The 25766-nt window shown below is 40.9% G+C and overlaps 1 protein-coding gene across 2 annotated transcripts; it reads left to right on the forward strand.

Moving 5' to 3' along the window:
* dkk2 (dickkopf WNT signaling pathway inhibitor 2) lies at positions 1–22472 on the forward strand. 2 transcript variants are annotated; one of them, XM_047366012.1, is made up of 4 exons: positions 1–771; positions 16708–16858; positions 19874–20005; positions 20825–22472. In XM_047366012.1, exons 1-4 carry the CDS (start codon positions 580–582, stop codon positions 21073–21075), a joined length of 726 nt encoding a protein of 241 aa, XP_047221968.1. In that variant the 5' UTR covers positions 1–579; the 3' UTR covers positions 21076–22472. The 2 variants fall into 2 exon arrangements, with proteins under 2 accessions (XP_047221968.1, XP_047221966.1); XM_047366010.1 differs by having other exon boundaries at positions 188–771; positions 16705–16858.
* Positions 22473–25766: the final 3294 nt, after the last annotated feature.

Raw genomic sequence — 25766 nt, forward strand, 5'->3', positions numbered from 1 at the left:
TGTGGAGCCAGAATTAACGTTAAATGAGTGGAATGAGCGGCGAATTTCATATATAAATGAATTCCTTAAAGGTGGAAAAGTTTCCTCCGTGCTTACAATGGCCCCTTTTAAATCAGCCAAACTCTGGCTTTTTCTTTACCTTCTTTTTTCCTATTTTACTTACCCGTAAAAAGGGTCAAGTGCTCAGTTAAAATACACAGTGTATAATTTTATAGCCTTTTCCCGGAGGAGGCTCCTGCAGTTGGTGTGGAGGAGCAGCAGCGCACAGATCAGTTTCAGTCTTTGTCAGATGCTGAATGGGGCGGAGGAAGAAAACTCATTAGGGTCCTATAAAAAGAAAGTATCTGAGATCGTTAAGGAGCCTGCAGGAGAACTGTGAGCCACTCAGAGCCGGACGGAGACACGGTGGAGACCTCCTCACACACTCCTTTATCCTGAAAGTTCCCCATAACTCCATCAGTGCGCTCTGTGAGTGGCGCATGGACGGTGCCGGGGCGCACGCTTCTCACTGAGAAATAAACCATAGGTTGTTCCACAGGATAAATCTTTTTATTATTTTTTAAAAATTGAATTTAGAAGATGCTCGTCTCGGCTTGGAGTAAATGCTGCATTGCGATGCTTGTCGTCGCTTCTGTGAGGACGGAGGCATCCCAGCTGTCAGAGGCGCGTCCAAAAGCGAACTCCATCAAGCCCTCTTCCCTGGAGGAGACTCCGACACCAGCAGGGAACCGGTCCGCTCCGGTCACCAGGAAGCACCGGCTCCTCCCGCAGGTAAACTTCTTTAATTCCAGTCATCAGGAAATGTGAAGAAATGATGCCTGCAGAAATTTTACGCACACGAATAAAATAAGTTGAGGCAGATTCGCTGCTTCCTTGTAGGGACTTTTCAGGCGTCTGGACTGCACTTGATGAGTGGATCAGAACCTGAAGGGCGTAGCCTCAAACATGGACTAGTTTGTTCTACATTGATTAAAGATTTGTGAACACTTTACTCTGTTGAAACAACCAAAAAGTGTGATTTCATTGCTGTTAGAGACGACCTTTAAAAGGACCCATCTTCAAACAGAGTAGGTCAGTTTATTATGATTCTGTTCAGGTTCGACTTATTTAAGTTTTGCAGTTTTTACATTATTCCCCATTTAAAGTGTTTGTGCCCTAAAAAGCACTAAAATAGTCGTTTATAAGTTTTCACAAATAAAACATATGGGTCTCAGACGTCAAATATTCTTTGATATAATTCAGAGAATAATTCAGTCTAAGGTTGTTTATTGGGGTTTTCATGCTTTACATCGTTTAAGATCGCCTACATGATTAAAAATAACTCTAAAATTACTTGTTTTGTGTTTGGCAAAGATAATAAAGGTTTATTTGATGCATGTAGAATCCAAGTGAGGTTTTACTTGTTTTTATTTTATATACCATTTAAAGTCGTCTTAATGTCCTAAAAAAATGTTTGAGTTTTGAAAACAGGAAAAATGTATTTAATGTAGAATAATTCAGATCAGTTTAAGAAGCACAGCTTTTACCCTTGATGCCGAAATAGTCCTCTTATGAACCTTTAGGAACGTTTCACTCGGCATTAATGTTCTAAAAAGCATTGAAATTACCCCTTTTTGTGGTTTTGCCAAAGGAATAAAGGTGCCATAAATCACAGTTTATTTTCAAGAATCTATCTTTTTTGTGGAATAATTCGGTTTGGTTGGTCTTAGAGCTGATGTTTTCAAACAGCAGTCCATCTAAAATGGATTTAATACCCCTAAAAAGGTAGCCCCTTTATTATCTTCCACATAAAGATTAAAGCTTTTACTTCCCAATATCTGTAATTCCTTGAAAATAAAAGTTTAGTTTACCCAGTACTGCAGTTTTTACTCTTGACACCATTTAAGACACTGTAATTTAGTATTTTTATACATAGAATAAAGCTCTCTGAGAACCCAAGATTATTGGATTAGTGCAGAATAATCCAGTTTAGATCTGGCCAATCTAAATATAGTAGTTTTTACACTTGATTTCTTTGTGAAGTTGTCTAAACGCCAAACATTAAAATGACCCATTGTTGTATTTTAAATCTGAAAGAAAGAATGGTTTAAGAAATCACAAACTACATTTTAAGGATTCTTTGATCAGTGTAGATAATTCAGTTTAGGTTTGACATGTCTGAGTGTTTCAGATTTTAAAGTAGGCTAGCAATGATCAACTGCTATCCAAACTGTCTAAAAATGCTGGAACTGCCCTTTACTAAAGTGCCCAAATTGGAAGTTATGATTCAGAGACCAAGTACAGGATCAAACTCAAAAATCACAGAAGAAAAATTTAAACACGCTCTTCCTGTCATGTGTGAATCGTTAGTGGAAATTTTGAGCATCGGACCCCTCGTAAATCCCTAATTGCCTTTTCAAACCTGACGCCGCTGTTGGGAGCTGCTTACATCCACAATAAATCATTAATGCAGCAGAAATGTGAGAAAAAGTTAACACTTGGAGTAATTTTCTGTCTGGGTCTTAGTGCCATTAAAGTGGTCCAGACGCTGGCTGGGATTATGGGACTCTTATAAGGGCCTTCTGAGGGATACACTAACACCCGCTCAGAATATGGTCAGTTCCTGCGGTTTCACCAAAGTACCATCAGTCCTGATCACACTAAATCCTGAATCACTTATACCATCAGATCGAATTGTTGGGATTTAAAAGTTAAAGTCAGGGTTGTTAAAACCGCCTTTCTGTGTCTCTCTGAGCAGCAGATGGCGTTCCTCCATCTCCATCTCAGTTCTGTTTTTAGATTAAAAATATTTACTCTCACCCATCACCCTTTTCTGTGATATCATTTGCTGTTGTGGTGAAGTCCTTTATTACCTGCTAAGTGCTGACAGCAGGGGCGGCCAGCTTAGACGGAGGAATTATTGGAAAAGCCACACTCTCTCCTCTGCGGAGTGTGGAAAACCAACCTCAAGCACTGCTGCCAAACCGCAAATTGAACGCCTGCTTATATCGGTGCCACTGCAACAGTCTTTGGTGGTTTTGGAGGATCGTACTGTGTGCAGAGAACACCAGAATGCCATGGTGGGTCTCGTCCAAATCAAGATGTCTCACAGCTTTTATGGCCAGTTAAGGGTTTATACCTCTTATGCTTACTGCGAATGTTTGTTCTGATTTTTAGGGTACTTTCCAGTGGAGTAAAGCTGCTACATTTCATCATCCAGTGGCTTTTTATGTGGTTAATAATTTCAGTTTTAGTTTTGAACTAATCCCTGTGGGGATTTCTTTCCAAACCGTTGCACAGTGGACACCCAAATATATTTTCACCATCATCTGTTAGAGCTAATTATTGTGATTGAAGCAGCTGGGTGCAAGTCTTGAAAATGTAGAAAACCCTGGTGCCGTATGCTACAAACTGATTTTATGGTTAAGCTGCCATGTTTCATTACTTTGCTTAAACTGTTAATCAATGGGAGACATATTATCACTCCTCTATGGCTTACCACCCAGGGCGCCAAGGACTGAAGGTACTTTGGCACCTGCACAGAAAATAGTTGCCAGTTTTCTATTGCTTATTTGTATGCCCAGTCAGCGGGTACTGGGCATCACCTATGTTGTGCACAGTATAAAAATATTGCGGTATTTTCTTAGTTCTGAGATGATTCTGAGAAGTTGCATTGTGAGAAGTTAGTTGTTTTGCAGAAGAGAATTTGTCAGGCGTGTGTTTATAAGATGGCGCTGACCCAGGGCACCATTCTGGCATGACGCACCTCTGCTTGCAGGATAAAGATTGATGCAGTTACACACTTCACTGGAAGTTTACCCCAAACAGCTGCATAGCTGCTGTCCTTAAAGCAGTTTCATAATGCAGTGGACGTTTTATAGGGCCTCTTGCCATTACTTTTATTCATTTAAATTTTATTCATTTAAACACATAACAGGTTATTAATGAATAAAAACAGACAGTAGAAGGGTGCTAAACATGCTGCAGGAATCATCGTAGCGATCATATTTGACCAGTTCCTTTATTCAGTGCAAACAAATATGAACGTTACTAAACAATCTGTGCAGCAGATTTCCGTTTAGGACTCCTCTGTCTCCCTGTCCTCCTACAACAGAAGGTGACTGTTTAGGAAAAAGGAGGAAAGGAAGTAAAACGTTTGTCTGCTCATCACTGGGAGATCACTGGGAGACAAAGCAACATTTATGCATTGAGTTTGACTGATCTCTGAGGTGAAGGAAAGTTGAACTAAACTTTAGTGATTATTTCTGCTTTAAAGATATTTTTGGCACTAGTTGCATTCATAGACAGTTACCAGACAATAAATGGCCAGAGAGAGAAGAGGTGAAGACATGAAGCAAAGGTCTCAAGGAAATTGAACCATCGAGGACTATGGCCTCTGTGTATGGGGCACCTCTCTGATGCTGCACCATGCAGTGCTCCGTACTTATTTCTAATACTTAGTTTTTGCTTGCTTTTTAGACAATTTTTTGACTAAGAATTAAGAGAGAGATTGTAAATGCGTCAGACTGCAGGGAGGAATCAGGTTTCTTTGGGTAAAAAAGGGGGGAGCAGAAACAGAAGTTAGCACTCCCACTTGCTCTATTGTCCAGGCAACTATGACACATCACTCAGACTCTACCAGTCTGTCTGCAGGTATTTTACACACAACAGTTTGTTTGGCTCTAAAATAGCTCTTCAATGTAATGGTACTCTGAATGGAAGAGACGATGAAATGCTTGGACTGCAGCTGCAGTGAAATGTTCTCTCCTTTATTTGGCTCAGGCACAGAAAAAAAACAAGTTAATACCAAAGCACATCATCGAGAGGAGTGAGGATCTCTCATCTACACATTAAACATATTTCCTAGCTGTCAAGGTGAATTTTTCATTGCATCTAATTTGCTTTATATCATTATTTACACCCAATTCTGAGTTTTGCAACACCTGCCTAGCACTTTCCCAAACACTCTGTGTTAAGCCTACCCAGTCCAAGCAACACTGCAAACGTGTTGTAGTGCAAAAAAAATCCATTTGAGTTCTTTTAAATGGCTTAAATTCTGTCCTGATGCAGTCCAAGCAGTTGTTTAATGCTGTCATGAAAATTTCTCCCTGATTCTCCAAGCTCAGATCATTATGATTGCAGGTAAGATACTAACTGCTCAGGACTGCTCAGTCCACTGCTCCACCCAACCCCACTTTAGATAAACTGAAGTATCCCTTTGGGACCCTCATGTGTGGTCTTCCTCTGATGACAGAGGAGACCTGAGTGTATCTACTCAAAAAGGAGCCAACACACTTCCTAATTTCCATGAAGCCAATTTCCTTTTCCCATAATGCTCTTTGAAGAACTTCCTTTTCCTTATGTTGGATCAACTCAGAGTATATGCGTACGCTAAATATGGTCTAGTTGTTGGAGACTTGTGCTCAAACAGTCCGGGCAGTAAACACATGTGTTTTATGTGATGAAAGTAGCAGTGTTTGAAGACATGGTTAGTGTGAGTGACTGGTGTGCAGTCATCCCCATGTTATCTGATACAGGCAATCTGTGCTTCCAGGGCATATGACGTCTGTTTATTCACAACATTGTTTATTTGACTCCTTCAGGCCCCTGGCGCTCATTAACACCATTCATGGCTTCAGGTTACAAGCTGGAGCTCTGGTGCTCCTCCTGCCATCACAAGATAGAGAGCGAGAAACCGGACTGCAAAAAACACGTCTGTCACCGAAGCTTTAGTCAGGCTTTCCTCTGTAGAGGAATAACATGAAAAGTAAAGATTTCACCTACTCCTGCAAACAGAAGGGGGTGGGTTCAATTCCAGTGTCCCCCTGTCATATGCCGATGTGCCTCTGGCCCCGGGCAGGACACCTAACCCCAAGTTATCTATTGTTCTGCATATCAGTGTGTGTGTGATTAGGTGAATGAGGCTCTAGTGTAAAGCACTTTGAGTGTTCAGTATGACTAGAAAAGCCCTAAATAAACTCAGTATATTTAGAATTACATTTAAAACTAACTTCATGTATCACTACTGAAAGACAGTTTGCTAACTGGTCTTTAGGCCGGATTATAAAGTGAGTTTTCATATTTTTACCTTTGCTCATGAAATGTAATTTTTCCATATGACCATTAATCATGTTTCTGACGTTGCCTCCAACAAACGTCTGATTCAGAAAAGAGGGTTTAAAATTTTTTGAATGATCCCTCTTGTGCCCCCACCCCCCCATGAAAAACTCAGACTCTTGGGAACCAGAGTCAGCCCTGATCAGAACAAAAAGATTTTTATTTGATTTCGATATTTTTTACATTCCTACAATATATTGGTCACAGTATTAGAAAAATGCAACATATAGTTGATGGATTGCTGGGTGGTTGATCAAGACTATTAGTGCTGCAATAATGTATTTTATTTCTATAAAACAATGTTACAAAATACAACAGTGGGCCCCAATTTAGATCCCAACATCAGCTCTACTGCCGTTTGCGTCTAAATATAGAATTTTATAAAAAAAAAGAAGATTTTAAATTTCAACCTATATGCTAAGATTGAAACAGTAATTACAACTTTCATCTTTTGTATATTCAGAAAACATTTGAAAGAAGGGCCCCAGGTTCCTATGTGTGCAGCATATGTGTAACTTTTACACTGTGAAGGTGTGATGAGAAGGCAGTTTATTTTTACCTCGACCCAGAGTGGTTACCTTTAAAAGATTCTGTTCCATTGGTATTAGCACTGGCAAAATGTTGACTAATATAAAATACTGATGTTTTTGTCAACTTGTCTTTTAAAGCAGAAGGTATAGCAAACCTCTGAAACAAATGGGTGTGTGCAGAAGCAGCAGGGTAAAAAAACCCACACAACAGTTTTTCAAGCCACAAGTACTTTCACTCAAAGCATTTTGGTCTAGTTGTTTCTGTCTTTCTTCACTGCCATGGACCAGGGCAGTGCCCGCATTACAGCAGATGAAGCACCGGATCCTCCAGTTAATGCAGAGACTGATCCTCGACCGGAGGAGAGCAATCGACTATGGCCTCAGACGTAGATGAGATGACTCTCATCCCGGCAGCTTCCCATTCGGCAGCGAACTGCTCCAGTATTCAAAGTCATGGCTTGAAGACACCAACAGAACCACATCGCCTAAAAACGCAAAGATGAGACTCTGATGTGCCAAAACTAGACATCCGCCTCCCATCCTTACCATCCACAAACACCATAAATAAGATCCAGGGTGAGGGGAAGGCCTCGTGGAGTCCAACCCACACTTGAACCAAGTTCAACTTTGTGCTGAGAAGGTGGACATAGCTCTTACTTTGGTTATACACAGCCTGGATAGCATTTAGAAGAAAAGACACTGCAAACCCCTGCAACAACCCCAGAAAAATACCACAAGCTGTCTGGCTTCTCCACATCCACAAAACACACGTGGACTGCACAACCAAGCTCCCAGAACCCCCTCAGCAGTTCTGCAAGGTTAAGATCTGATCCACTGTTCAGGACCAGGATGCTCCTCTACACTACTAATCCTGAATCCACGATTCAACAATCTGTTGAAACCTTATCTTCAAGACCCAAGAACTTTCCTAGGAGGACTGAGATGTGTGATCCTTCAATAGTTGGAAAACATTTGCCAGTCTCCGTTTTTTTTTTTTTTTATTGGCACCACCACGTCTGTTTCCCTCTCCACAGGCGTTGGTCCAGTCCTCCATGTTACATAATAGAGGAGTGTTGGCCAACACCCAACTGTCCAGAGCTTTTGGCATCTTGGTGAGCACCTCATCCACTGCTGTATCTGCTACCAGGGAGCTGGGGACATGGAGATGGACATTCAACATGACCCCTGGTAATGGACTTCTGGGACATATCTGCTGTTTTGAGAGACCTCCAAAATGACCAAGCGCTAATGTACTCATTTTTCAGCTTGAAGGTTTCCTCTGCAGGTGTCCACCTGTGTGTCCTCTGGTTGTGCCACAGCAGCACCTTCAGCATCTTCAGGCCACAGCTCATATAAGTTGCATATGCAACAGAGGTCCTAAAGAGGGCTCATGTAGATTGCAAATCCCCGATCTCCCTCGGAATATGAGAAAACCTCTCCTGGAGGTGTGAGTTGAAGATCCTCTAAAAAGGGTTCTCCAACATATGTTCTCACATCACCACCACTTTCTGGGTCACTCCAGCAGCCTGCCCCATCACCAGATCCAACTCACTGCTGGGTGGCGATATAACGGTGCATTATGATCATTGACCTTTGGCCCAAGGTGGTCGGGTACCAAGTACTTCTGAACCACCTTATGCTTTAAGAAAGCGCTTGTTGTAGACATCCCATCTTCATTCCATGCAGAGAAATTCAAGAACGAAACACAACTCAAATTCAAACAAGGCAGGGTATTGCTCCGAGTCAGACCAATCACATCTGTCTATTTTAAACCATGATGTCCCACATGACCGCTGGAGTCCCCCAAGAGAACCACAGAACCCCCAAACAGAACCACTTCCAGAACACCATCCATCAACTCCAAGAAACCAAAAATCATTCATTCATTCATTCATTCATTCATTCATTCATTCATTCAATCATGATGTCTAAAACTGCACCATTGCCTTCAGGACCAACCCTCAAAGGACCAAAGTGGCTGTTTTTTTATGACACACTGATAGCATTATGACAAAAGTAGGCATTAAAATGCAGATTGTTTTGCATGGTTTGCAAACTTGGATTTAGTTTCACATAAAAGCATGTTCGGTGTTAAGCCGAATGGAACTACCACCATTCTAAATGTAATAAACCTAGAAGATAACAGTGTCATAATTAACAGAAATAAAAGCACAAAACTAAGTCAGGACTACATCTGGACTTTAGTTGTTGCTCACCAGGATAATCACTGGGGCAAAGGAGAATTTTTGATAATGAAGTTAAAGCAGATGTATCTTTTGGGAACATGCTGTTTTGTTGTGTTTTTCTTTTTTTTTTTTTTTTTCCTGTTGTTAATTTTTTGTGTTTTTATGCAGACTAAATCTAATTAAAACTTCCCTTTTTATTGTTACAGTATTTATATGCATTACAGAGCACTTCCTTGGAAATTATATCATCACTTTGGAATGAGTGTATGCAGGTAAATACGGGATCTCAGAGACTGGGAAAGATTGTTCAAAGCCGAGCATATCCTGCGGTAAATCCCTTGTAGATTGTTGCTCCCGCACATTTAATGTTTCTCTTCAAAGCAGCAGTGCTTTACCAGCACTAGACATGAGGTTTCCCATACGGATCTCTGTCTGTCTCTTCCTTTATCATCTCACCAGCATGCCAGGAGAGGATTCTAAGTATACACCATGTTTACCCACTTCCTGTGCAGGATCCAGGGCTGCACTTTTATGTGTGAAGGTAAAAATAAGGGAGCAGATATGAGATGAGGATGATGCATCCAAATGTCCCTCAGAAGTAGCAAACGAGGTGTTTTAAAACACGACAGAGTGAGGGAAGATTATCAGCGGTGGTTTGAGGGTCAGGCATCACCGACTTTCAAAGATCCGTCTTTCAGTTTCAGTCTTGATGGAAGAGGTGTCCTCAGTCTCTCCTCCACACTAGCCTTCAAAATGCATTGTAACTGATCTGAAACTGCAGTTTTGCTGGACAGACAGATCTGAAGTGGCCCAGCATGTGGCAGGCCCTGCTTGTCTTCATATTTAGATAACAGCACATTTTTCTTGTCAGGGGAGAAAAATTCCAGCTGTACATTCACAAACTTCTCCTCATATTTCCGACAAATTCATCCCCGGCATGCGTTTGCCCCAGCAGTCCTCAGGAATGTATGCATTTCTCTTAATAAAGAGATTCCAGCTTTGAAGTCAATGATTTAATTCAAAAAAAGTATTTTAACAAAATCTAAGAAGCATTAGATCAGATTAAAGCAGTAACAGAGTTACAACATGCTGTTTTAATTAAGGAGTATGACTATTTGTCTTGTTGAGGGGGGATGAGGACCATCTTAATGTCTGTTTATTAGGCATATGCCTGGAGCCGGGGGGTGATTAGTATGACGGCAGCCAACCTGGTCCTCTCCAAACATTAGAGTCTCCAAACCCAATTATTGCATGTTTAATCCTCCCTCAAACAGAAATGTAAAATGACAGTTTGTGCTTTAAGAAAGAGCTGAAGGTTGTAAAAGCTTGATTTCCTCACAGAGACATTGCTTGGCAAACAGCAAAGATGTGGCACAAGAAGGTTGGGCTGTACTCAGTTTTTAATACCTTTAAATCTTCCTGAAATTACACCCAACAATATAGTATTATTAGGTGCCTTGGATGACATGTAATGTGTTATGCAACAGCAGAGCTGTGGTTTGTAATGGTGTACAATGCACATACATTTACTGCATTAGTCTTAAACGGAAAGCAACTCTACTGAGCAGGAATGGTCTAAGAAAAGAGAAACTACTTCCATGTTTTTACTCTAACAAATAAACAAATTAAAAAGTAAGAACTGATAGAACAAAATGATAAAACTAATAATATAATTAAACAATGATAAAAAATAGCAGACTAAGAGGTTTGGAAAGAAACACATTTTGTGTGTATTAGATGCTGATGACAGACTGTATCCTCCTGCCATCAAACATGGACATGGATGTGTTTATGATTCACATCAGGAAAGGTCAGATTAGCAAATCAGACAGCAACAACTCAGCTTTCCAGAGCCATGGACAAATATAATTTTTCATGGGAAAACATAAGTACATCCTAACTGCTTCGGGAGAAGTTCAGGCATCTTGGCAACTTGTTCATGAGTGATGGTTGGATGGATCAGGAGGTGGATAATGGCTTCATCTGCAGAAATGTGGATGCTTCTCCAGTCTCTCGAGGTGAAGAAATAAACTAGTTAAAAAGTAAAGCTCTCAGTTTGATGGTCTGTCCAATCAGACCAAAAGAACAAGACCCTGGATACAAGTGATGGAAGTGATCTTCCTGTGTAGGGATGGGGCGAGCAGCTCCGTTATCAAAGAGAGGCTCAAAGCAGAGTCGATGCTCCTCCACATCAAAACGAGTGAGCTGTGGTGGGTCAGCCTTTTGATCAGTATGCCTGGACATCTTTCCGCCATCCATCCACGGATGGTTCTGTCCATCCACTGATGGATGGACAGAACCATAATGACCAGTGTGCCCATAAAAGCTATTGCTCTGAAACATACATTTTTGTCTGATAGTAATGTCAACGAGAACAATAGCCGTTGTTGCCCATTAATTTGGGAAATGGTACAAGGAGGTCTGACAGTCTGCTGGTCTGGATCAAACAGGAGTCTCTTAACACAATGCCAGGAAGGAAAGACAACAGCAATGACTTTCACAAAACTGTTATTGCGGCCTTAATAATCTAGGATGGTTTATACAGCCATTTGTAAAGTATTAAGTTCCTAATTCTACAGAGAGAAGGAATCTTCACAAGGGGAAAACATGTAGGGCTGTTATCAATCTCCTTTTTAAGAGGTCCCAAGAACTTCATACCAAAGTCAGAATCTGCAGTGTTCAGAGAAATGAAAAAATGGACACACCAAAAGCTCTATCTTAGACTCTAGGCCTCAGTTAACACGTTGGATATTAAAGTTCATGACAGAAGAGCTAGAAAAGGCCTGAACAAGTATGGCTGTTGGGAAGGCTTGCAGGACAAAGTAATTTTCTCCCTTAAGACTATAGCAGCAAGGTTTACAACGCTGAATCTAAAGGAATGACACGACTTTCTGGAACACTGTCTATTGGACAGATGAGACCAAGATTCTGATGTTTGGCCATAATATAAAGCTTCATATTTGGAGAAAACCAAAAGCAGCATTTTACCTCAAATACCTGTGGACTTTAGGGTTGATGATTTGGACTTATTTTGCAACCACACGACCTTGGTACCAGTCAGTCATTGAGTTGATCCATGCATCCCCTGTTTACCAAAGTATTCTGGACCAAACTGGATCTTTAACGGGAGAATTATCCCAAACACAGCACCAAATGTACAACAGAAGAGCTGAGCAGAAGCAACTGAAAGAACCCTGGAAAATCAAGCGGGCCGAAATTCTTCCACAGTCATGTGAGGGACTGATAACATCAGACAGAAAATGAGTACTGACAGTAACTGCTGCTGAAAAGGTGTCTACAAGCTATTGAATCGTGGGGTGTATTTGGTTTTTTACCATCACTGTGAGTTTTCTATCTTACACCAAACTAAGTTCCACATGCTTGTATCAATGTCTCATACAGTACCTGGGCTGGACATGGATCCAGCTAGTTAAAAACAAACAGGCAAACAAGAAAACACAAAGAATCTGCTTGGTTTACAAGGGCCACCTCAATAAAATCATCAGTAAAATGTCTTTTTCAGGAAATGTTTGATGCCCCCTTGGATTTTCTGTAGAGCATCACAGGGGATCACCAGGGATAAATCACTGGATTTGGTCTTTGTCTCTGCAAACATATGTCTTCATATTACGAGTCTAATTTATAAATGCTGCTGTAAACATTTGGTGTTTGTGAACACTCTTCAGTACTCACTGGCATTTTTGGTATTTATAGACAGTGACTGGTTGTTTTCAGCAGGATTTACAAACACCAGCTGCAGATATTAAAAGAGCCAACAGAGTTTATAAACAAACCTATACTTGGTATTTATAAATCCAGCTGAATGCAGCTCTATGCAGTGCACCGATCTTCATAATGGGCAATATGAAAACATCCTTTATATACATGTTAAGCTCATTGTTTTTGTTGTTTTTAAATAAATCACACAGTACCATAAATTCAAAACATGGTACTCAGGACATTTTAGTTGGTTGTTGGTCTCTGTGAGAAATAAAAAATGTTTGGTAAGCCCAGTTTCTTTGTTGGGAGCAGATGCAAACTTTACATGGCAAAACCTTTACTAAAGGGAATCAAATCATAGTCATTGCTATGTTATGAAATACTGTTCTTAGTCAGAAAATGTTTACATCACTTTAATCTATGTAAACATATTTCATTATGTGCAAATATATTTAATAATGAGGTCCAGAGACAAGGGTGAAAGGATAAGTTGAAATAAAGGGTATTTTCCTCCCTTTCCCGTTTATTTTAGTCCATAAAGCCTTTGAATAACCTTTTACCATCTTTATTCTTACTTTAGGAAGAATTGGTGAAAATCTATAAAACATCAGGGCTCTGTTACTTTCATCAACATGTTAAGTGTTTGATTTCTTGGAATCCGACATGATGATGGATGAGCATTCAGCCTGTTTTCAAGCTAATTTCTCTTTGGCTTTGTCGTCGACTCCATCTGTTTTCAGCTCGAGAGAGTCAGACTGGCGAGCGTCCAGAAAAGTCTAATCATGTTAATTTTCCAAAGCTGAAGCACAGGAGAAAGAAATGATAACATACTGAAATATTGATGCTGTTGATTTAAACATTCTTGTCCGAAATGATCCCTAGTTTTTTCATTTGGCATAGCCATCCATCCTTATGGACGCTGATACTCCCAACCAAGTTTTTTTGGTGATTGTGGGTCTGATTATTTTAGCCAGACTCAGCTGGGTTGTCATGCTCAATCCCATGTTGAATGCTTCATGTTTGTCAGTGGTAAGCCACAGTAAATCAGGTCTGTCAGCACCATGCCAGCTAAATGTGGATGCGGTGGAGCTGCTGGTGTGGCAGCTGAGCTGTTCTTCTGATGTCGGGCAGCAAATCAGCCTAGTTTGCGCCTTTAGTTTGGGTTTCCTGTTCCCTTTGCTGGTTGCATGTTTACCTTGGTGTTAGTTTGTGGTAAGAATTCACACCTTTGATCATTTCTCGAACTTTTACATTCGAATGGCTGAATAAAAGAGAGACATAGCAAAGATAAAAGCACAGTTGGCCTGAATGTTAGCGTGCCTCGCCTCTGAGCCTTTCATGCAGCCGGTTTTACATCTTTATTTCTCGATTAACTCAGTGCAAATTTTATCGCTTTATTTCATTTGTCCACAAAGTTTACTTGATTTGTGGTCCATATTATGCCAAACGCCCTTGCTCCTGCTCCAACTCCAAGAACAAGAGGACTCGCATGTGAAAAGTATTTTATAACGATACTGGTTCCAGTAAAACCTCTCACTGTATGTGGAAAATATGAGTTAGCTCTCATTGTACGCTTACCTTTAAAAAGAAGTGGATGTTATATCGGCTGAGGTGTGTCTTTCTGGTTTTGTAGAGATCCTTTGCTGCACTTTGTACTATATTTACTCTTTCAGTACAAAGCACCAAAGAAGGAATATGATTGCCTCCTAAAGTTTCCTTCAGTTCCCGGTCATTAAAGCTCTGAACACTTTGTGAGGCCAGAGTGAAAGAGGAGCAGTCCTAATGACATTTGTTTTTAATCGAAAGGTAATGGTTTGGAGAAGGAACAATTCCAATAAAGATCATTTTGATGTGGAAAAGAAATGTTGGAATTATTTAAGTAATATAAAAATACTCAAAAACTTCTGCTGAACTCCTGCAAATATTACAGTTAGTCTCATCTGTAATAAATCATGGAGAAATACAGATGGTTGTGTTGTGTTGTGATGGTTGGTTATAGTTGTTAATTTTACCCAGTTTTTTATTTTGTTGAATGGCTGGTTTATATTAAAGGTATCAGAGCAACTTTCTAGGTAGAAAGTTTTAACCTGACACTGGTTATTATTATTCCACATATTTTCCTGTTCCAGTTCATGAAGCACACAGTATTTTATTTTCTCTGAGCAGGTTCTTGTTTTACCTCCCATTGGGTCAACAAGTGCCATCAAGATTAAGCAATAATGAGTCTTTTACGTCACTGTGGAGGAATTTTCACCCACTCATTGCAAAATTGTTTTAATTCTGCCAAAGTGAAGGGTTTTCAAGCACGAATGACTTGTTTAGGGTCATGTCACAGCATCTTCATAGAGTCAAAGCCTTGACTTGGACTCTAGTGGGGTGTTCTAGTGGAGTGTTTTGGAGTGGTCTAGTCAAAGTCTTGACTTTGACTAGACCACTCCAAAATCTTGATTTTGTTTTATTTTTCAACCTCACTTTTTTCTCATCAGTCCTCAGAGTATTTCCATCAAGATATTTTCTGGTAAGTGTAAGACAGGCCTTTGTGTTCTGTTTGGGTCAACAGTGGTTCTGGCCTTGGAACTTTCCCATGGATGCTATTTTTTTTGTTGAACCTTGAACTCTGTCCTTACCTGAGAAAAGTGACCCCTGCAGAGCTTTAAATGTTGTTCTTTGTTTTTTTCTGACCTCCTGGATGAGTTGTTGTTGCAGTCTTGGAGTCATTTTGCAGGGTTGACTGCTAATGGGAAGGTTCACCATTGTTTCATGTTTTCTCCATCTGTGGATAATGGTTCTTACTATGGCTGACTGGAGTCCCAAAGCCTTAGAAATGGCTTTGTGACCCTGTGTTGACAGCTGTCAGTGACTTTGTTTCTCATGTGTTCTTGAATTTCTTGGTTTCATGGCATGATTTGTTGCTTTTAGATATGCTCTAGCCTACTATATGTTGTCATGAAGGTTCTGTTTAAGTGATTTCTTGACTCCCAGCCCAAAGAAGGGGAACAATTATGCTTTCACTCAGGCCAAGTTGGTTTAGATGGCATATCCTTTTAATGAATTAATTAATCAATTGAGAAAAGCTTTTTGTATTTGTACTCTGATATTTCATTTTGTTTCATGCTGTCAGACATTTAAGTGTGACAAAAATCAGAAACAGGAAATCTGTAAAAGTGTGAAAAATACTTTTTCACATAGCTGTAATTTCTGATGAAGACAGATTCGGTGCTTTCAGAGATGGCAACAGGTAGAACTTGTTGTAAGCAATCACTAGATACAGTTGAGCACTGGAACCAGTTTAGTGAAGAAAAAAACAGCTTTATAGCATAAAAGCGGCGCAATGCTGGAAACTTTCCATAAAATTTTTACTGTACCTTACAGGTTAGAAGTTATGCAGAAGTTTTGGGCTATTGGTTAGCTGTTGCAAAAATAGACATTACGCCTTAAATTCAGTTTATTTATAAAAGGATCAAATCAAAGTGATCATCAATGTCAGGGCACAGTATGCAACGTTTTGTGCACATGGCATTCAGATATTTGGTATCTGATTAATGACAAATTTTTCAATACAAAAAAACTTGACTTCTGACTTGAATGAACCTTTCAGTTAAGTTCAAGGATCTATTTAGTTTTTTTTTTTATTGTTTATTGTTTTTATGATTTTAAACAGTTCTTGTGTTTCCTTTCACCTATATGCTGATGATATCCTTCTCTTCATTTGATTTTGGCTGATTATTTGACTTTAATTTCTTGTGCTGTTTTTAACTGAGGAAAATATAAAACATTGTTTTTTGCTTTTAAATTTTTTTTTTTACAGAATTTCAATTTAAAAATGTGAAAACTGTTGATTTACTTTTTTTTTAAATAAGAAAACCGTTTAGTGCCTTCTGGCTATAAAAATGCTACTGTTAAATTCTTGATTGGATTTTCTTCACAGTACAAACCAAACTTCACCTTTTCCTTGCATTTAATTTAAAACGTAAAGGTTTCTTAACATTTTAATATAGGCAGCTGAAGAATTTCTTTATGTCTTCATGTTCCATGATTTACAAAAATAAAATGTCTAGTGGTAAAGAAAGACATGAAGATTTCATAAAGAGAATTTAAAAATAATTTGTTTTGCGTTATTGTACCATATAAAACGTCCTCACCTGATAACTATGTGTTTTTGTTGTGCACAGCAGGTGTATCCATGCAGTAACGACAAGGAGTGCAGTGTTGGCAGCTATTGCCACAGCCCCCAGCAAGCTCCGTCTCGCTGCCTGTCCTGCCGCAGGAGGAAGAAGCGCTGTCACCGAGATGCCATGTGCTGCCCCGGGAACCGCTGCAGTAATTGTGAGCATGAACACAGGCACACTTTAATGTGATTTCATTTTGAATTATACATGAATTCAACGCTAAATTCAAGGTTTTGATGTCTTGCCTTAAAGAGTTTTTACAACTAAACTGACTGGTTGTAAACCCACTGCTTGCTTTAGCAAGTGCAAGTCTAGTTTGTATAAAAAGCACATTGAAGAAAAAACAGGTTTACCCAAAGTTCACAGAGTGACTGAACACAATAGTGTCCTAATCTAAAGTGCAGCAGTAGATACAGGGGTTGGACAATGAAACTGAAACACCTGTCATTTTAGTGTGGGAGGTTTCATGGCTAAATAGGACCAGCCTGGTAGCCAGTTTTCATTGATTGCACATTGCACCAGTAAGAGCAGAGTGTGAAGGTTCAATTAGCAGGGTAAGAGCACAGTTTTGCTCAAAATATTTAAATGCACACAACATTATGGGTGACATACCAGAGTTCAAAAGAGGACAAATTGTTGGTGCACGTCTTGCTGGCACATCTGTGACCAAGACAGCAAGTCTTTGTGATGTATCGAGAGCCACGGTATCCAGGGTAATGTCAGCATACCACCAAGAAGGACGAACCACATCCAACAGGATTAACTGTGGACGCAAGAGGAAGCTGTCTGAAAGGGATGTTCTGGTGCTAACCCGGATTGTATCCAAAAAACATAAAACCACGGCTGCCCAAATCATGGCAGAATTAAATGTGCACCTCAACTCTCCTGTTTCCACCAGAACTGTCCATCGGGAGCTCCACAGGGTCAATATACACGGCCGGGCTGCTATAGTCAAACCTTTGGTCACTCATGCCAATGCCAAACATCGGTTTCAATGGTGCAAGGAGCACAAATCTTGGGCTGTGTACAATGTGAAACATGTATTGTTCTCTGATGAGTCCACCTTTACTGTTTTCCCCACATCTGGGAGAGTTACGGTGTGGAGAAACCCCAAAGAAGCGTACCACCCAGACTGTTGCATGCCCAGAGTGAAGCATGGGGGTGGATCAGTGATGGTTTGGGCTGCCATATCATGGCATTCCCTTGGTCCAATACTTGTGCTAGATGGGCGCGTCACTGCCAAGGACTACCAAACCATTCTTGAGGACCATGTGCATCCAATGGTTCAAACATTGTATCCTGAAGGCGGTGCTGTGTATCAGGATGACAATGCACCAATACACACAGCAAGCCTGGTGAAAGATTGGTTTGATGAACATGAAAGTGAAGTTGAACATCTCCCATGGCCTGCACAGTCACCAGATCTAAATATTATTGAGCCACTTTGGGGTGTTTTGGAGCAGCGAGTCAGGAAACGTTTTCCTCCACCAGTATCACGTAGTGACCTGGCCACTATCCTGCAAGAAGAATGGCTTAAAATCCCTCTGACCACTGTGCAGGACTTGTATATGTCATTCCCAAGACGAATTGATGCTGCATTGGCCGCAAAAGGAGGCCCTACACCATACTAATAAATTATTGTGGTCTAAAACCAGGTGTTTCAGTTTCATTGTCCAACCCCTGTACTTAGCCATGTTAAAACAAAACTCTGAAGATAATGGTACTGTGATGATTGAGTCAAACATCCTCTGGCGGCTGTTTCGGCCATTGATGTAAAGTTTCTTCATCAAACTGTTTCATCAGTTGCATTGTGAGGATGACGGCGATTCATTGCTTTAGTTTGAACCAAAACATTGAACATTTGTTTTCATCCTGTGGTTCATCCTCTCATAAAGATCCAGATTCAGCTATAATTAAAATGTCTCACTGCATCTGAATGAGCAGCTTTTTACATCTGACTCTTCTTAGCCATGTTGGGAAAAAGTTCAATATTTCTATATTCTACGACAGAGTTTCTGCCACATGGTTTTATATTGAGAAGTAGAAAACTTCTCAATGTTCACAAATTATCACACATAACTTGCACTGCAGAACTCTTTCTGGACGATAACGCTACTGCTCTGTCCTTGTCTGCTTGAAAATTTGTTATTTTTGATTGTATTTTAATGTTCCTACAAGAAACAAATCCTTGGTATATTGAGCTCTTTTGATTCATGTCTTCTCTTCCTGTCTATTCCTGTCTGAGGAAACGCTGGACTGACTACATGTATAAATGTTTCAGGGTGGCGCACCAACCCTGAACTATTTTGTTGTAAAAATCCTCTTTATGACCAAGTGTAACAATTGCTAAGAACAAAACTCCAAATCAGAGTTAGTTCTGTCAAGAACAAAACGTTTTCTCCCATCAATAGAAACGTCTTTGTGGGCCGACTGCTGTGTTTCTTAGAAGGATCTAAACAAATCAGTGAATGAACCAAACAGAAATAAACTACACGTTGGAAGACTGCACAGGATTGAGTTACAGAAGAAAGTATTAATATACATCCAGATTTAAAAATAAACACTAATTTATAACCCAGCTTAGTCTCAATCAAACAAAAAACCCACAAAACTAATCAACTGCACATTCTGTGCATTTTACAGAACAGAAAACTACTCAAGCAAAATTATCCATTTAACTGATAAGACCAAAACAAAAGGTTATAAAATCAGTAGCAAAGCTGCATTTTCAATAAAAATATAAAACAAATTTATAGAAATCTGTTGGAGGTACACTTAAATCCATTCATCCATTGTCTTCCGCTTATCTGGGATCAGGTTGCATGTTCAACAGGTCCAGGAGGGAACAGCAGACATGCCTTTCCCCAGCGACATCGTCCAGCTCATTCTGGGGGATCCCAAGGCGTTTCCACACCTAACAGGATATATAGTCCTTCTAGTGAGTTCTGGGTCTTCCTGGGGTTCCCCCCCTTGGGATGTATCCAAAAAAAAAAACCAACCCGAACTTCTTAGAATTCCTAAAAGTCCTGGTCTTTTGAGTCTTCCTAAGACTCTCTGTTGTTTCCATGGAAAAGTCCTGCAAAATAAAAATCACACGACCTAAGTAAACTCTGGCAGGTTAAAAAATCTGCTGTTTTTATGACCGCAATGTCTGTCTTCTATTTCACTGCAGATATTTGTGTCTCCATCTCTGAGAGTGTGCTGTCACCTCACATCTCTGCAATAGATAATCCCAACGTGCTGTCTACCAAAGACCACAGTTGGAGGAAGAAAGGCAGGGGCCAGGCTAAGCATGTACTAAAGGGTAAGATTTCACCACACATGATGCCTTCACTGAACCTTTAGGTGCTCCAGGTGTCTAAATCTGTCTGTTGTTCCCTTTCTGGAGGTCTTTACGTATTCATGGTCTCTGCCAGTCCACAGACTATGTTGATAATTGTCTCTCTGCTCATGTGTCAGCAATGCTGTAACCAAAGCATAACATTAGGAGTCGAGAAAAAACCACAATGCTTTTGCTGTTTCTGCACCTAGTTGGAGCAATGCAGGCAGTTTCACTGAGAGCAGCACACTTTGTGTGAAACACAAGTAAAGCCTCAGAATGGAGGTTTGGTTTGTTTATTGCTAATAACTCACTGAGACTCCTGCTTAGCACTCATGTCACCTTATTTGAGATAACATAAGACCCTAAATCTAAATGCACAAGCAACAAGCTAAAAAGCAATATGTTACTACTATTACAGCAATATGTAAAAGTTTTAAACCAACTTTTATCTCTTTATGTTTTTTTCCATGGCAGCCAGACTTTCTTGTGGCCTTCTCTAAGACCTCTACAGACTTTCCAATGGTGTTTTAAAGATTTTCTTCAGACTTTGGCTGTTCCTCCCTATGGCAGCCTACCCCAAAATACCTGCAGCTGTAACTGCAGTAAAAGTATTGCCTCAGGGGCTCTGAATACAAATGCACACCACACTTTTCAGATGCACTTCTTTGTTCACAAAATGGGGAAATGTAGAAGGGGTGTGAGTACTTTTGCATGTCCCAGTAGTTTCACTCGGATGAAGTTTTGTTTTGTTGTTGGCTGCTTTTTGACTCATCATCAGTGTTTCCTGTTATCTTCTCTAAGGTCACGAGGGCGACCCTTGCTTACGCTCATCAGACTGCTCGGAGAGCTACTGCTGCGCCCGTCACTTCTGGACCAAAATCTGCAAACCGGTGCTGCGGCAGGGAGAGGTGTGCACTAAGCAGAGGAAGAAAGGCTCTCATGGCCTGGAGATCTTCCAGCGTTGTGACTGTGCCAAGGGTCTCTCCTGCAAGGTGTGGAAAGATGCCACCTCCTCATCCAAGTCCAGGCTCCACATGTGCCAGAAGATCTGAAGCCGAGGCAGCTGCCACAGGCGCTGAGGCCTCTGTCTCCATCTGCCACGGAAAGTTTTAAGAAAAGAATAGCTTGTGGCTGCACTGAAAGGGAGAAAAAGACAGAGACTAACAAGAGACAGAACAGAGTGCTGCTGCGTGGGTTCAAAAACTCTGCAAGCGGATAGCAAATGGAAACGCTCTGATGTGTTTGCTCTGAGCCGCCGTCACTGCACTCACGCAAGCACACATCTTCAAGACACACAAGCATGCATTCTCCTCGCAGCTTTTAGAGATGTAAGAGCTTTGCCCCATTAAAAAATAAAACTCCCTGATAATGTTCAGGGAGCCTCAAAGATAGCTGGAAGATGCTGTGAAGGGTGTGGACTTTGTCCAGGTGGAGACAAAAGATGTAGCAGATGTATTTTTTAAGCTAAAATACATAGAACATAATCATTACAAGCATCTAAAGTCAGTTACTTTAAATATTTTTAATTCATTATTCCCATATTTCTTAATTGTTGATTTATCTTTGAAAACTATCATCTGCATCCTTTAAACTGCTCTATACTGTTAATATGCATACATCTAACGCCTCAAAGCAGAGAATTACAGAACATTCACGTTGTAGTTAATGAGTTTCATCTGTTGCGTTCGCTCAGCAGACGAGAGATAAAGCATCATTGTGCTCGCTCTGGAAGCCTTGGTTGATCTGACAGATACAGCTGTGATCTGTTGGGATAAGAGTTGAAACAGTTTGTGTGTGAGGTGGAACTCCACTGCAGACTCCGTGGTACCGATACCAGACGGAAAGAGGCTCTGTTTTCCCAATCACATTAACGAGACTCAAGGATAGAAGGGATTTCAAGTTAGATTTTATTTCCATTTGCGAAGGCCGTAGGAATGGAGCCGTGGGGAGATTCATTACATAAACTGATGCGTTCAAAGAGAAAAACTGCCGTTTGATTCTTTGTTTTGCTGTTGGCCCAGAGCCCTGTTTATTTTTCAGCCTTTTAAATATGACCACATACTTTCTTCTCATGAAATATCGTGAAACTTAATTTTGTGCTGGATGTTTTTTTAACAGCCCTAACCCTTAAACAGACACTCATAGCATCACTTTAAAGCATACATCTTGTAACCATTTGAAATATCAATAAGCTCTTTTATGTACATAGACTGGAAGCAATGTATTTAAGAATAGATGTATATCATGTACAGACAAATCCTGAACGGTATAGCGTAACGATCCAGGAGAGGAGAAACAGTGAATAACGAGGGTAGAGATAAATATGTTTGACTGATTTTACAGGACAGCTTTAACAGGTTGAACAATAATTCCTGAACTATTTTGTGTAAATGGTGTGAAGATGATTTTTTTTTTTATTGATCGAAGAATAAAATGAATGTATTTTGTATCATTGATTACAGAGGATGTGTTATTGAGTAATGCATTTTTTTCGTTATTACATTTAATTAAAAATCTCCTTTTAAATGAAGAAATGTTGGATGACCAAGAAAGAACATCTTGTGATATAATACAATCTACTGCAATATGACACAATATGATAGAATACAGAAATTACAAAACGAAATGTGAAACACAGTTATGATACAATACAATATGTGGTACAATATGACATGACAATATATTAAATGCAATACATATTATACAGTACAATATTATACTACAGGACATAATGCAATAGGAAACAATGTGATACAGTGTAATATGATTCAATATTGTCACCTTCCTAAAATAATGGTCAAAGTCATTTTTTCAAGTTTTTCAGGAAACACAAAAAACTTTGCAGAATATATATAATATTTATTAACAATTTCACCCCAAAAGGCAATAACAACAGATAAGTGTTGACATAGCCATTTCTTACGGTCCTATTTATTAAGCTACATATCTTTTTCAATTGGATCATATAATGTGGAAAATAAAATAAAAACAGTAGATGAAGTAATCTTTACAAATAAAGAAAAGAGTTGACAAAAAATGATTACTGGTTGCAGCCACAGCTTCTGGAACTCTTACACTCTTTGCTCAATACTCGCTTCATAATTGGAGCTACTTTGTGGACAAAAATGCTGCCTGAAAGACAATTTCTATGCAATATTTAATGCCTAGCCTATAATGTGGTGATCCTTTTCACTAACCAATAGGGGAAAAAGCATCAGTGGCCATTATTTTAGGAAGGTGATGATATATGACACTGAAAGGTTCAATATGATACATTAGGATATAATACACACCAATATAATATAGTACATTATGATACAGGAAACGTTTATATATAATACAGTGTTATATGATACTATGCAAAACATTATGGATGATAAATAAAGAGGATTTTATGATATGATACAATGAGATATTGCATCTCATTGTATCATAGCATACATATGATACATATTGTACCCCTCCTTGAACCACCACCTTAACTAGAGGCCATGTTGTCAGGGGCTTAAATGCCTCTGGCAGGGTCTCCCATGGCAAACAGGCTCTGGGTGACGGGTCAGACAAAGAGCGGTTCAAGACACCTTCACGAGGACCACACAATCGAGGCACGTGATGTTTCCCGGTACGGCAGAGCAGAGTTCCCACCCTGGAGCCAGGCCTGGAGTTGGGACTCATCAGAGAGCGCCTGGTGGCTGGGTTGCTCCTCGCGGGACCCGGCTTGGACGAGCCCGAACGAGAGATGCAAGGCCATCCACCAGTGGGCCCACCACGTGTAGGAGGAACCATTAGGGACTGGTGAAAAGAGGATTGAGCAGCGGATGAAGGTGGATACCTCGATGGTGTAGATGGTGTAGGATCTCGTATAGTGAGGGTCTGCTGGGAAGGTCTGGCAGAGCACTCGGCCAGAGATGTACTGTTTTTAACTCCCACCTCCGGGAGAACTTTGAACAGATTCTGGTGGAGGTTGAACACATAGAGTCCTAGTGGACAATGTTCTCTGCATCTTTTGTCGATGCTGTGGCCGTAAGGTTTGTGGTGACTGTTGCGGCAGTAATCCCCGAACCTGTGGTGGACAACGGCAGTAAGAGATGCTGTCAAGCTGAAGAAGGAGTCCTATGTGGTTGGCTTTTGGGACTCCTGAGGTGGCTGACAGGTACTGTGAGGCCAAGTGTGCTGCGGCACGGGCTGTGGCAGAGGCTTGGGAGGAGTTCAGTGAGTCCATGGAGAAGGACTACCGGTTGACCTCAAAGTGATTCTGACAAACCGTCCAGCGCCTCAGGAGGGGGAAGCAGTGCTTCGCCGACACTGTTTACAGTGTGGGTGGGGAGCCGCTGACCTCGACTGGGGACATTATCAGGCGGTGGAAAGAGTACTTCGAGGATCTCCTCAATCCTGCCGTGAAACATTCCCTAGTGGAAGCAGAGGCTGGGGACTCAGGGTTGGACTCTTTCATCACCCAGGCTGAAGTCACCAAGGTAGTTAAAAAGCTCCACGGAGGCAGGGCTTCGGGGTTGGATGAGATGCGCCCTGAGTATCTCAAGTCTCTGGATGTTGTGGGGGTGTCATGGTTGACATGCCTCTTCAACATTGCGTAGCAGTCGGGGACAGGGACTCTGAAATGGCAGACCGGGGTGGTGGTCCCCGTTAATAAGAAGGGTGACCTGAGGGTTTGTTCCAACTATATGGGGATTACACTCCTCAGCCTCCCTGGTAAGGCCTACGCCAGGGTATTGGAGAGGAGAGTCCGCCCAGTAGTCGAACCTCGGCTTCAGGAGGAGCAGTGTGGTTTTCGTCCTGGCCGTGAAACACTGGACCAGCTCTACACCCTCTGCAGGGTACTAAAGGGTCAATGGGAGTTTGCCCAACCGGTCCACATGTGATTTGTGGACCTGGAGAAGGCATTCAACTGTGTCCCTCATAGTGCCCTGTGGGGGGTGTTCCAGGAGTATGGAGTTGGGGACCCTTAATTAGGGCCCATTCGATCTCTGTATAAGCAGAACAGGAGTTTGGTCCGCATTGCCGACACTAAGTTGGACCTGTTCCCGGTGCATGTTGGACTCCAGCAGGGCTGCCCTTTGTCACCGGTCCTGTTCATAACTTGTATGGACAGGATTTTCTCTTCCTAGAAGCTACACCTTGCCTGACTCTGTGTCAACCTGTGACACCTTTCTGGAGAGGGACATTGTCCAAGGTTCTGCTGGCAACAACTTAATGCTCACATTCTACAGATGATCCACATGGCCCTGTCTTTCAGTGTTTAACCCTTTCTCTCTCCTAGACATGGAAATTGACTGAGCTCTTACTGTAACAAACTCTATGTGCTCTCTTTCAGACTAACCTTGAAAACTGGCTCAGAGTTTATCTGTTCTTTCTTTCTAGGTGAAACGACTAAAGGAGCTACACCCATTAATATTTACTTTTCCTTCCCATAGAAAGTACTCCTGGATCAGTGCTTCTTTGTTCTTTTTGTGTCTCTGCTCTGTTCTCTCAAACCCCCAGTCGGTCGTGGCAGATGGCCGCTCACACTGAGCCTGGTTCTGGTTCTGCTGGAGGTTTCTTCCTGTTAAAAGGGAGTTTTTCCTCTCCACTGTCGCTACATGCATGCTCAGTATGAGGGATTGCTACAAAGTCAACACCAGTGACTGTCCACTGTCTCTACATGCTCATCCAGGAGGAGTGAATGTTGCAAGTCACTGACTGGATGCAATCTGCTGGGTTTCCTTAGATAGAAAAACGTTTTATC

The sequence above is a fragment of the Girardinichthys multiradiatus genome, chromosome 5 (genome assembly GCF_021462225.1).
Source record: "Girardinichthys multiradiatus isolate DD_20200921_A chromosome 5, DD_fGirMul_XY1, whole genome shotgun sequence".
NCBI lineage: Eukaryota > Metazoa > Chordata > Actinopteri > Cyprinodontiformes > Goodeidae > Girardinichthys > Girardinichthys multiradiatus.

Coding starts and splice junctions, on each gene's coding strand:
- dkk2 (XM_047366010.1), top strand. CDS start 580: ATGCTCGTCTCGGCTTGGAGTAAATGCTGCATTGCGATGCTTGTCGTC. Junction 772..16,704: donor AGCACCGGCTCCTCCCGCAG/GTAAACTTCTTT, acceptor TGTTGTGCACAG/CAGGTGTATCCATGCAGTAA. Junction 16,859..19,873: donor CGGGAACCGCTGCAGTAATT/GTGAGCATGAAC, acceptor ATTTCACTGCAG/ATATTTGTGTCTCCATCTCT.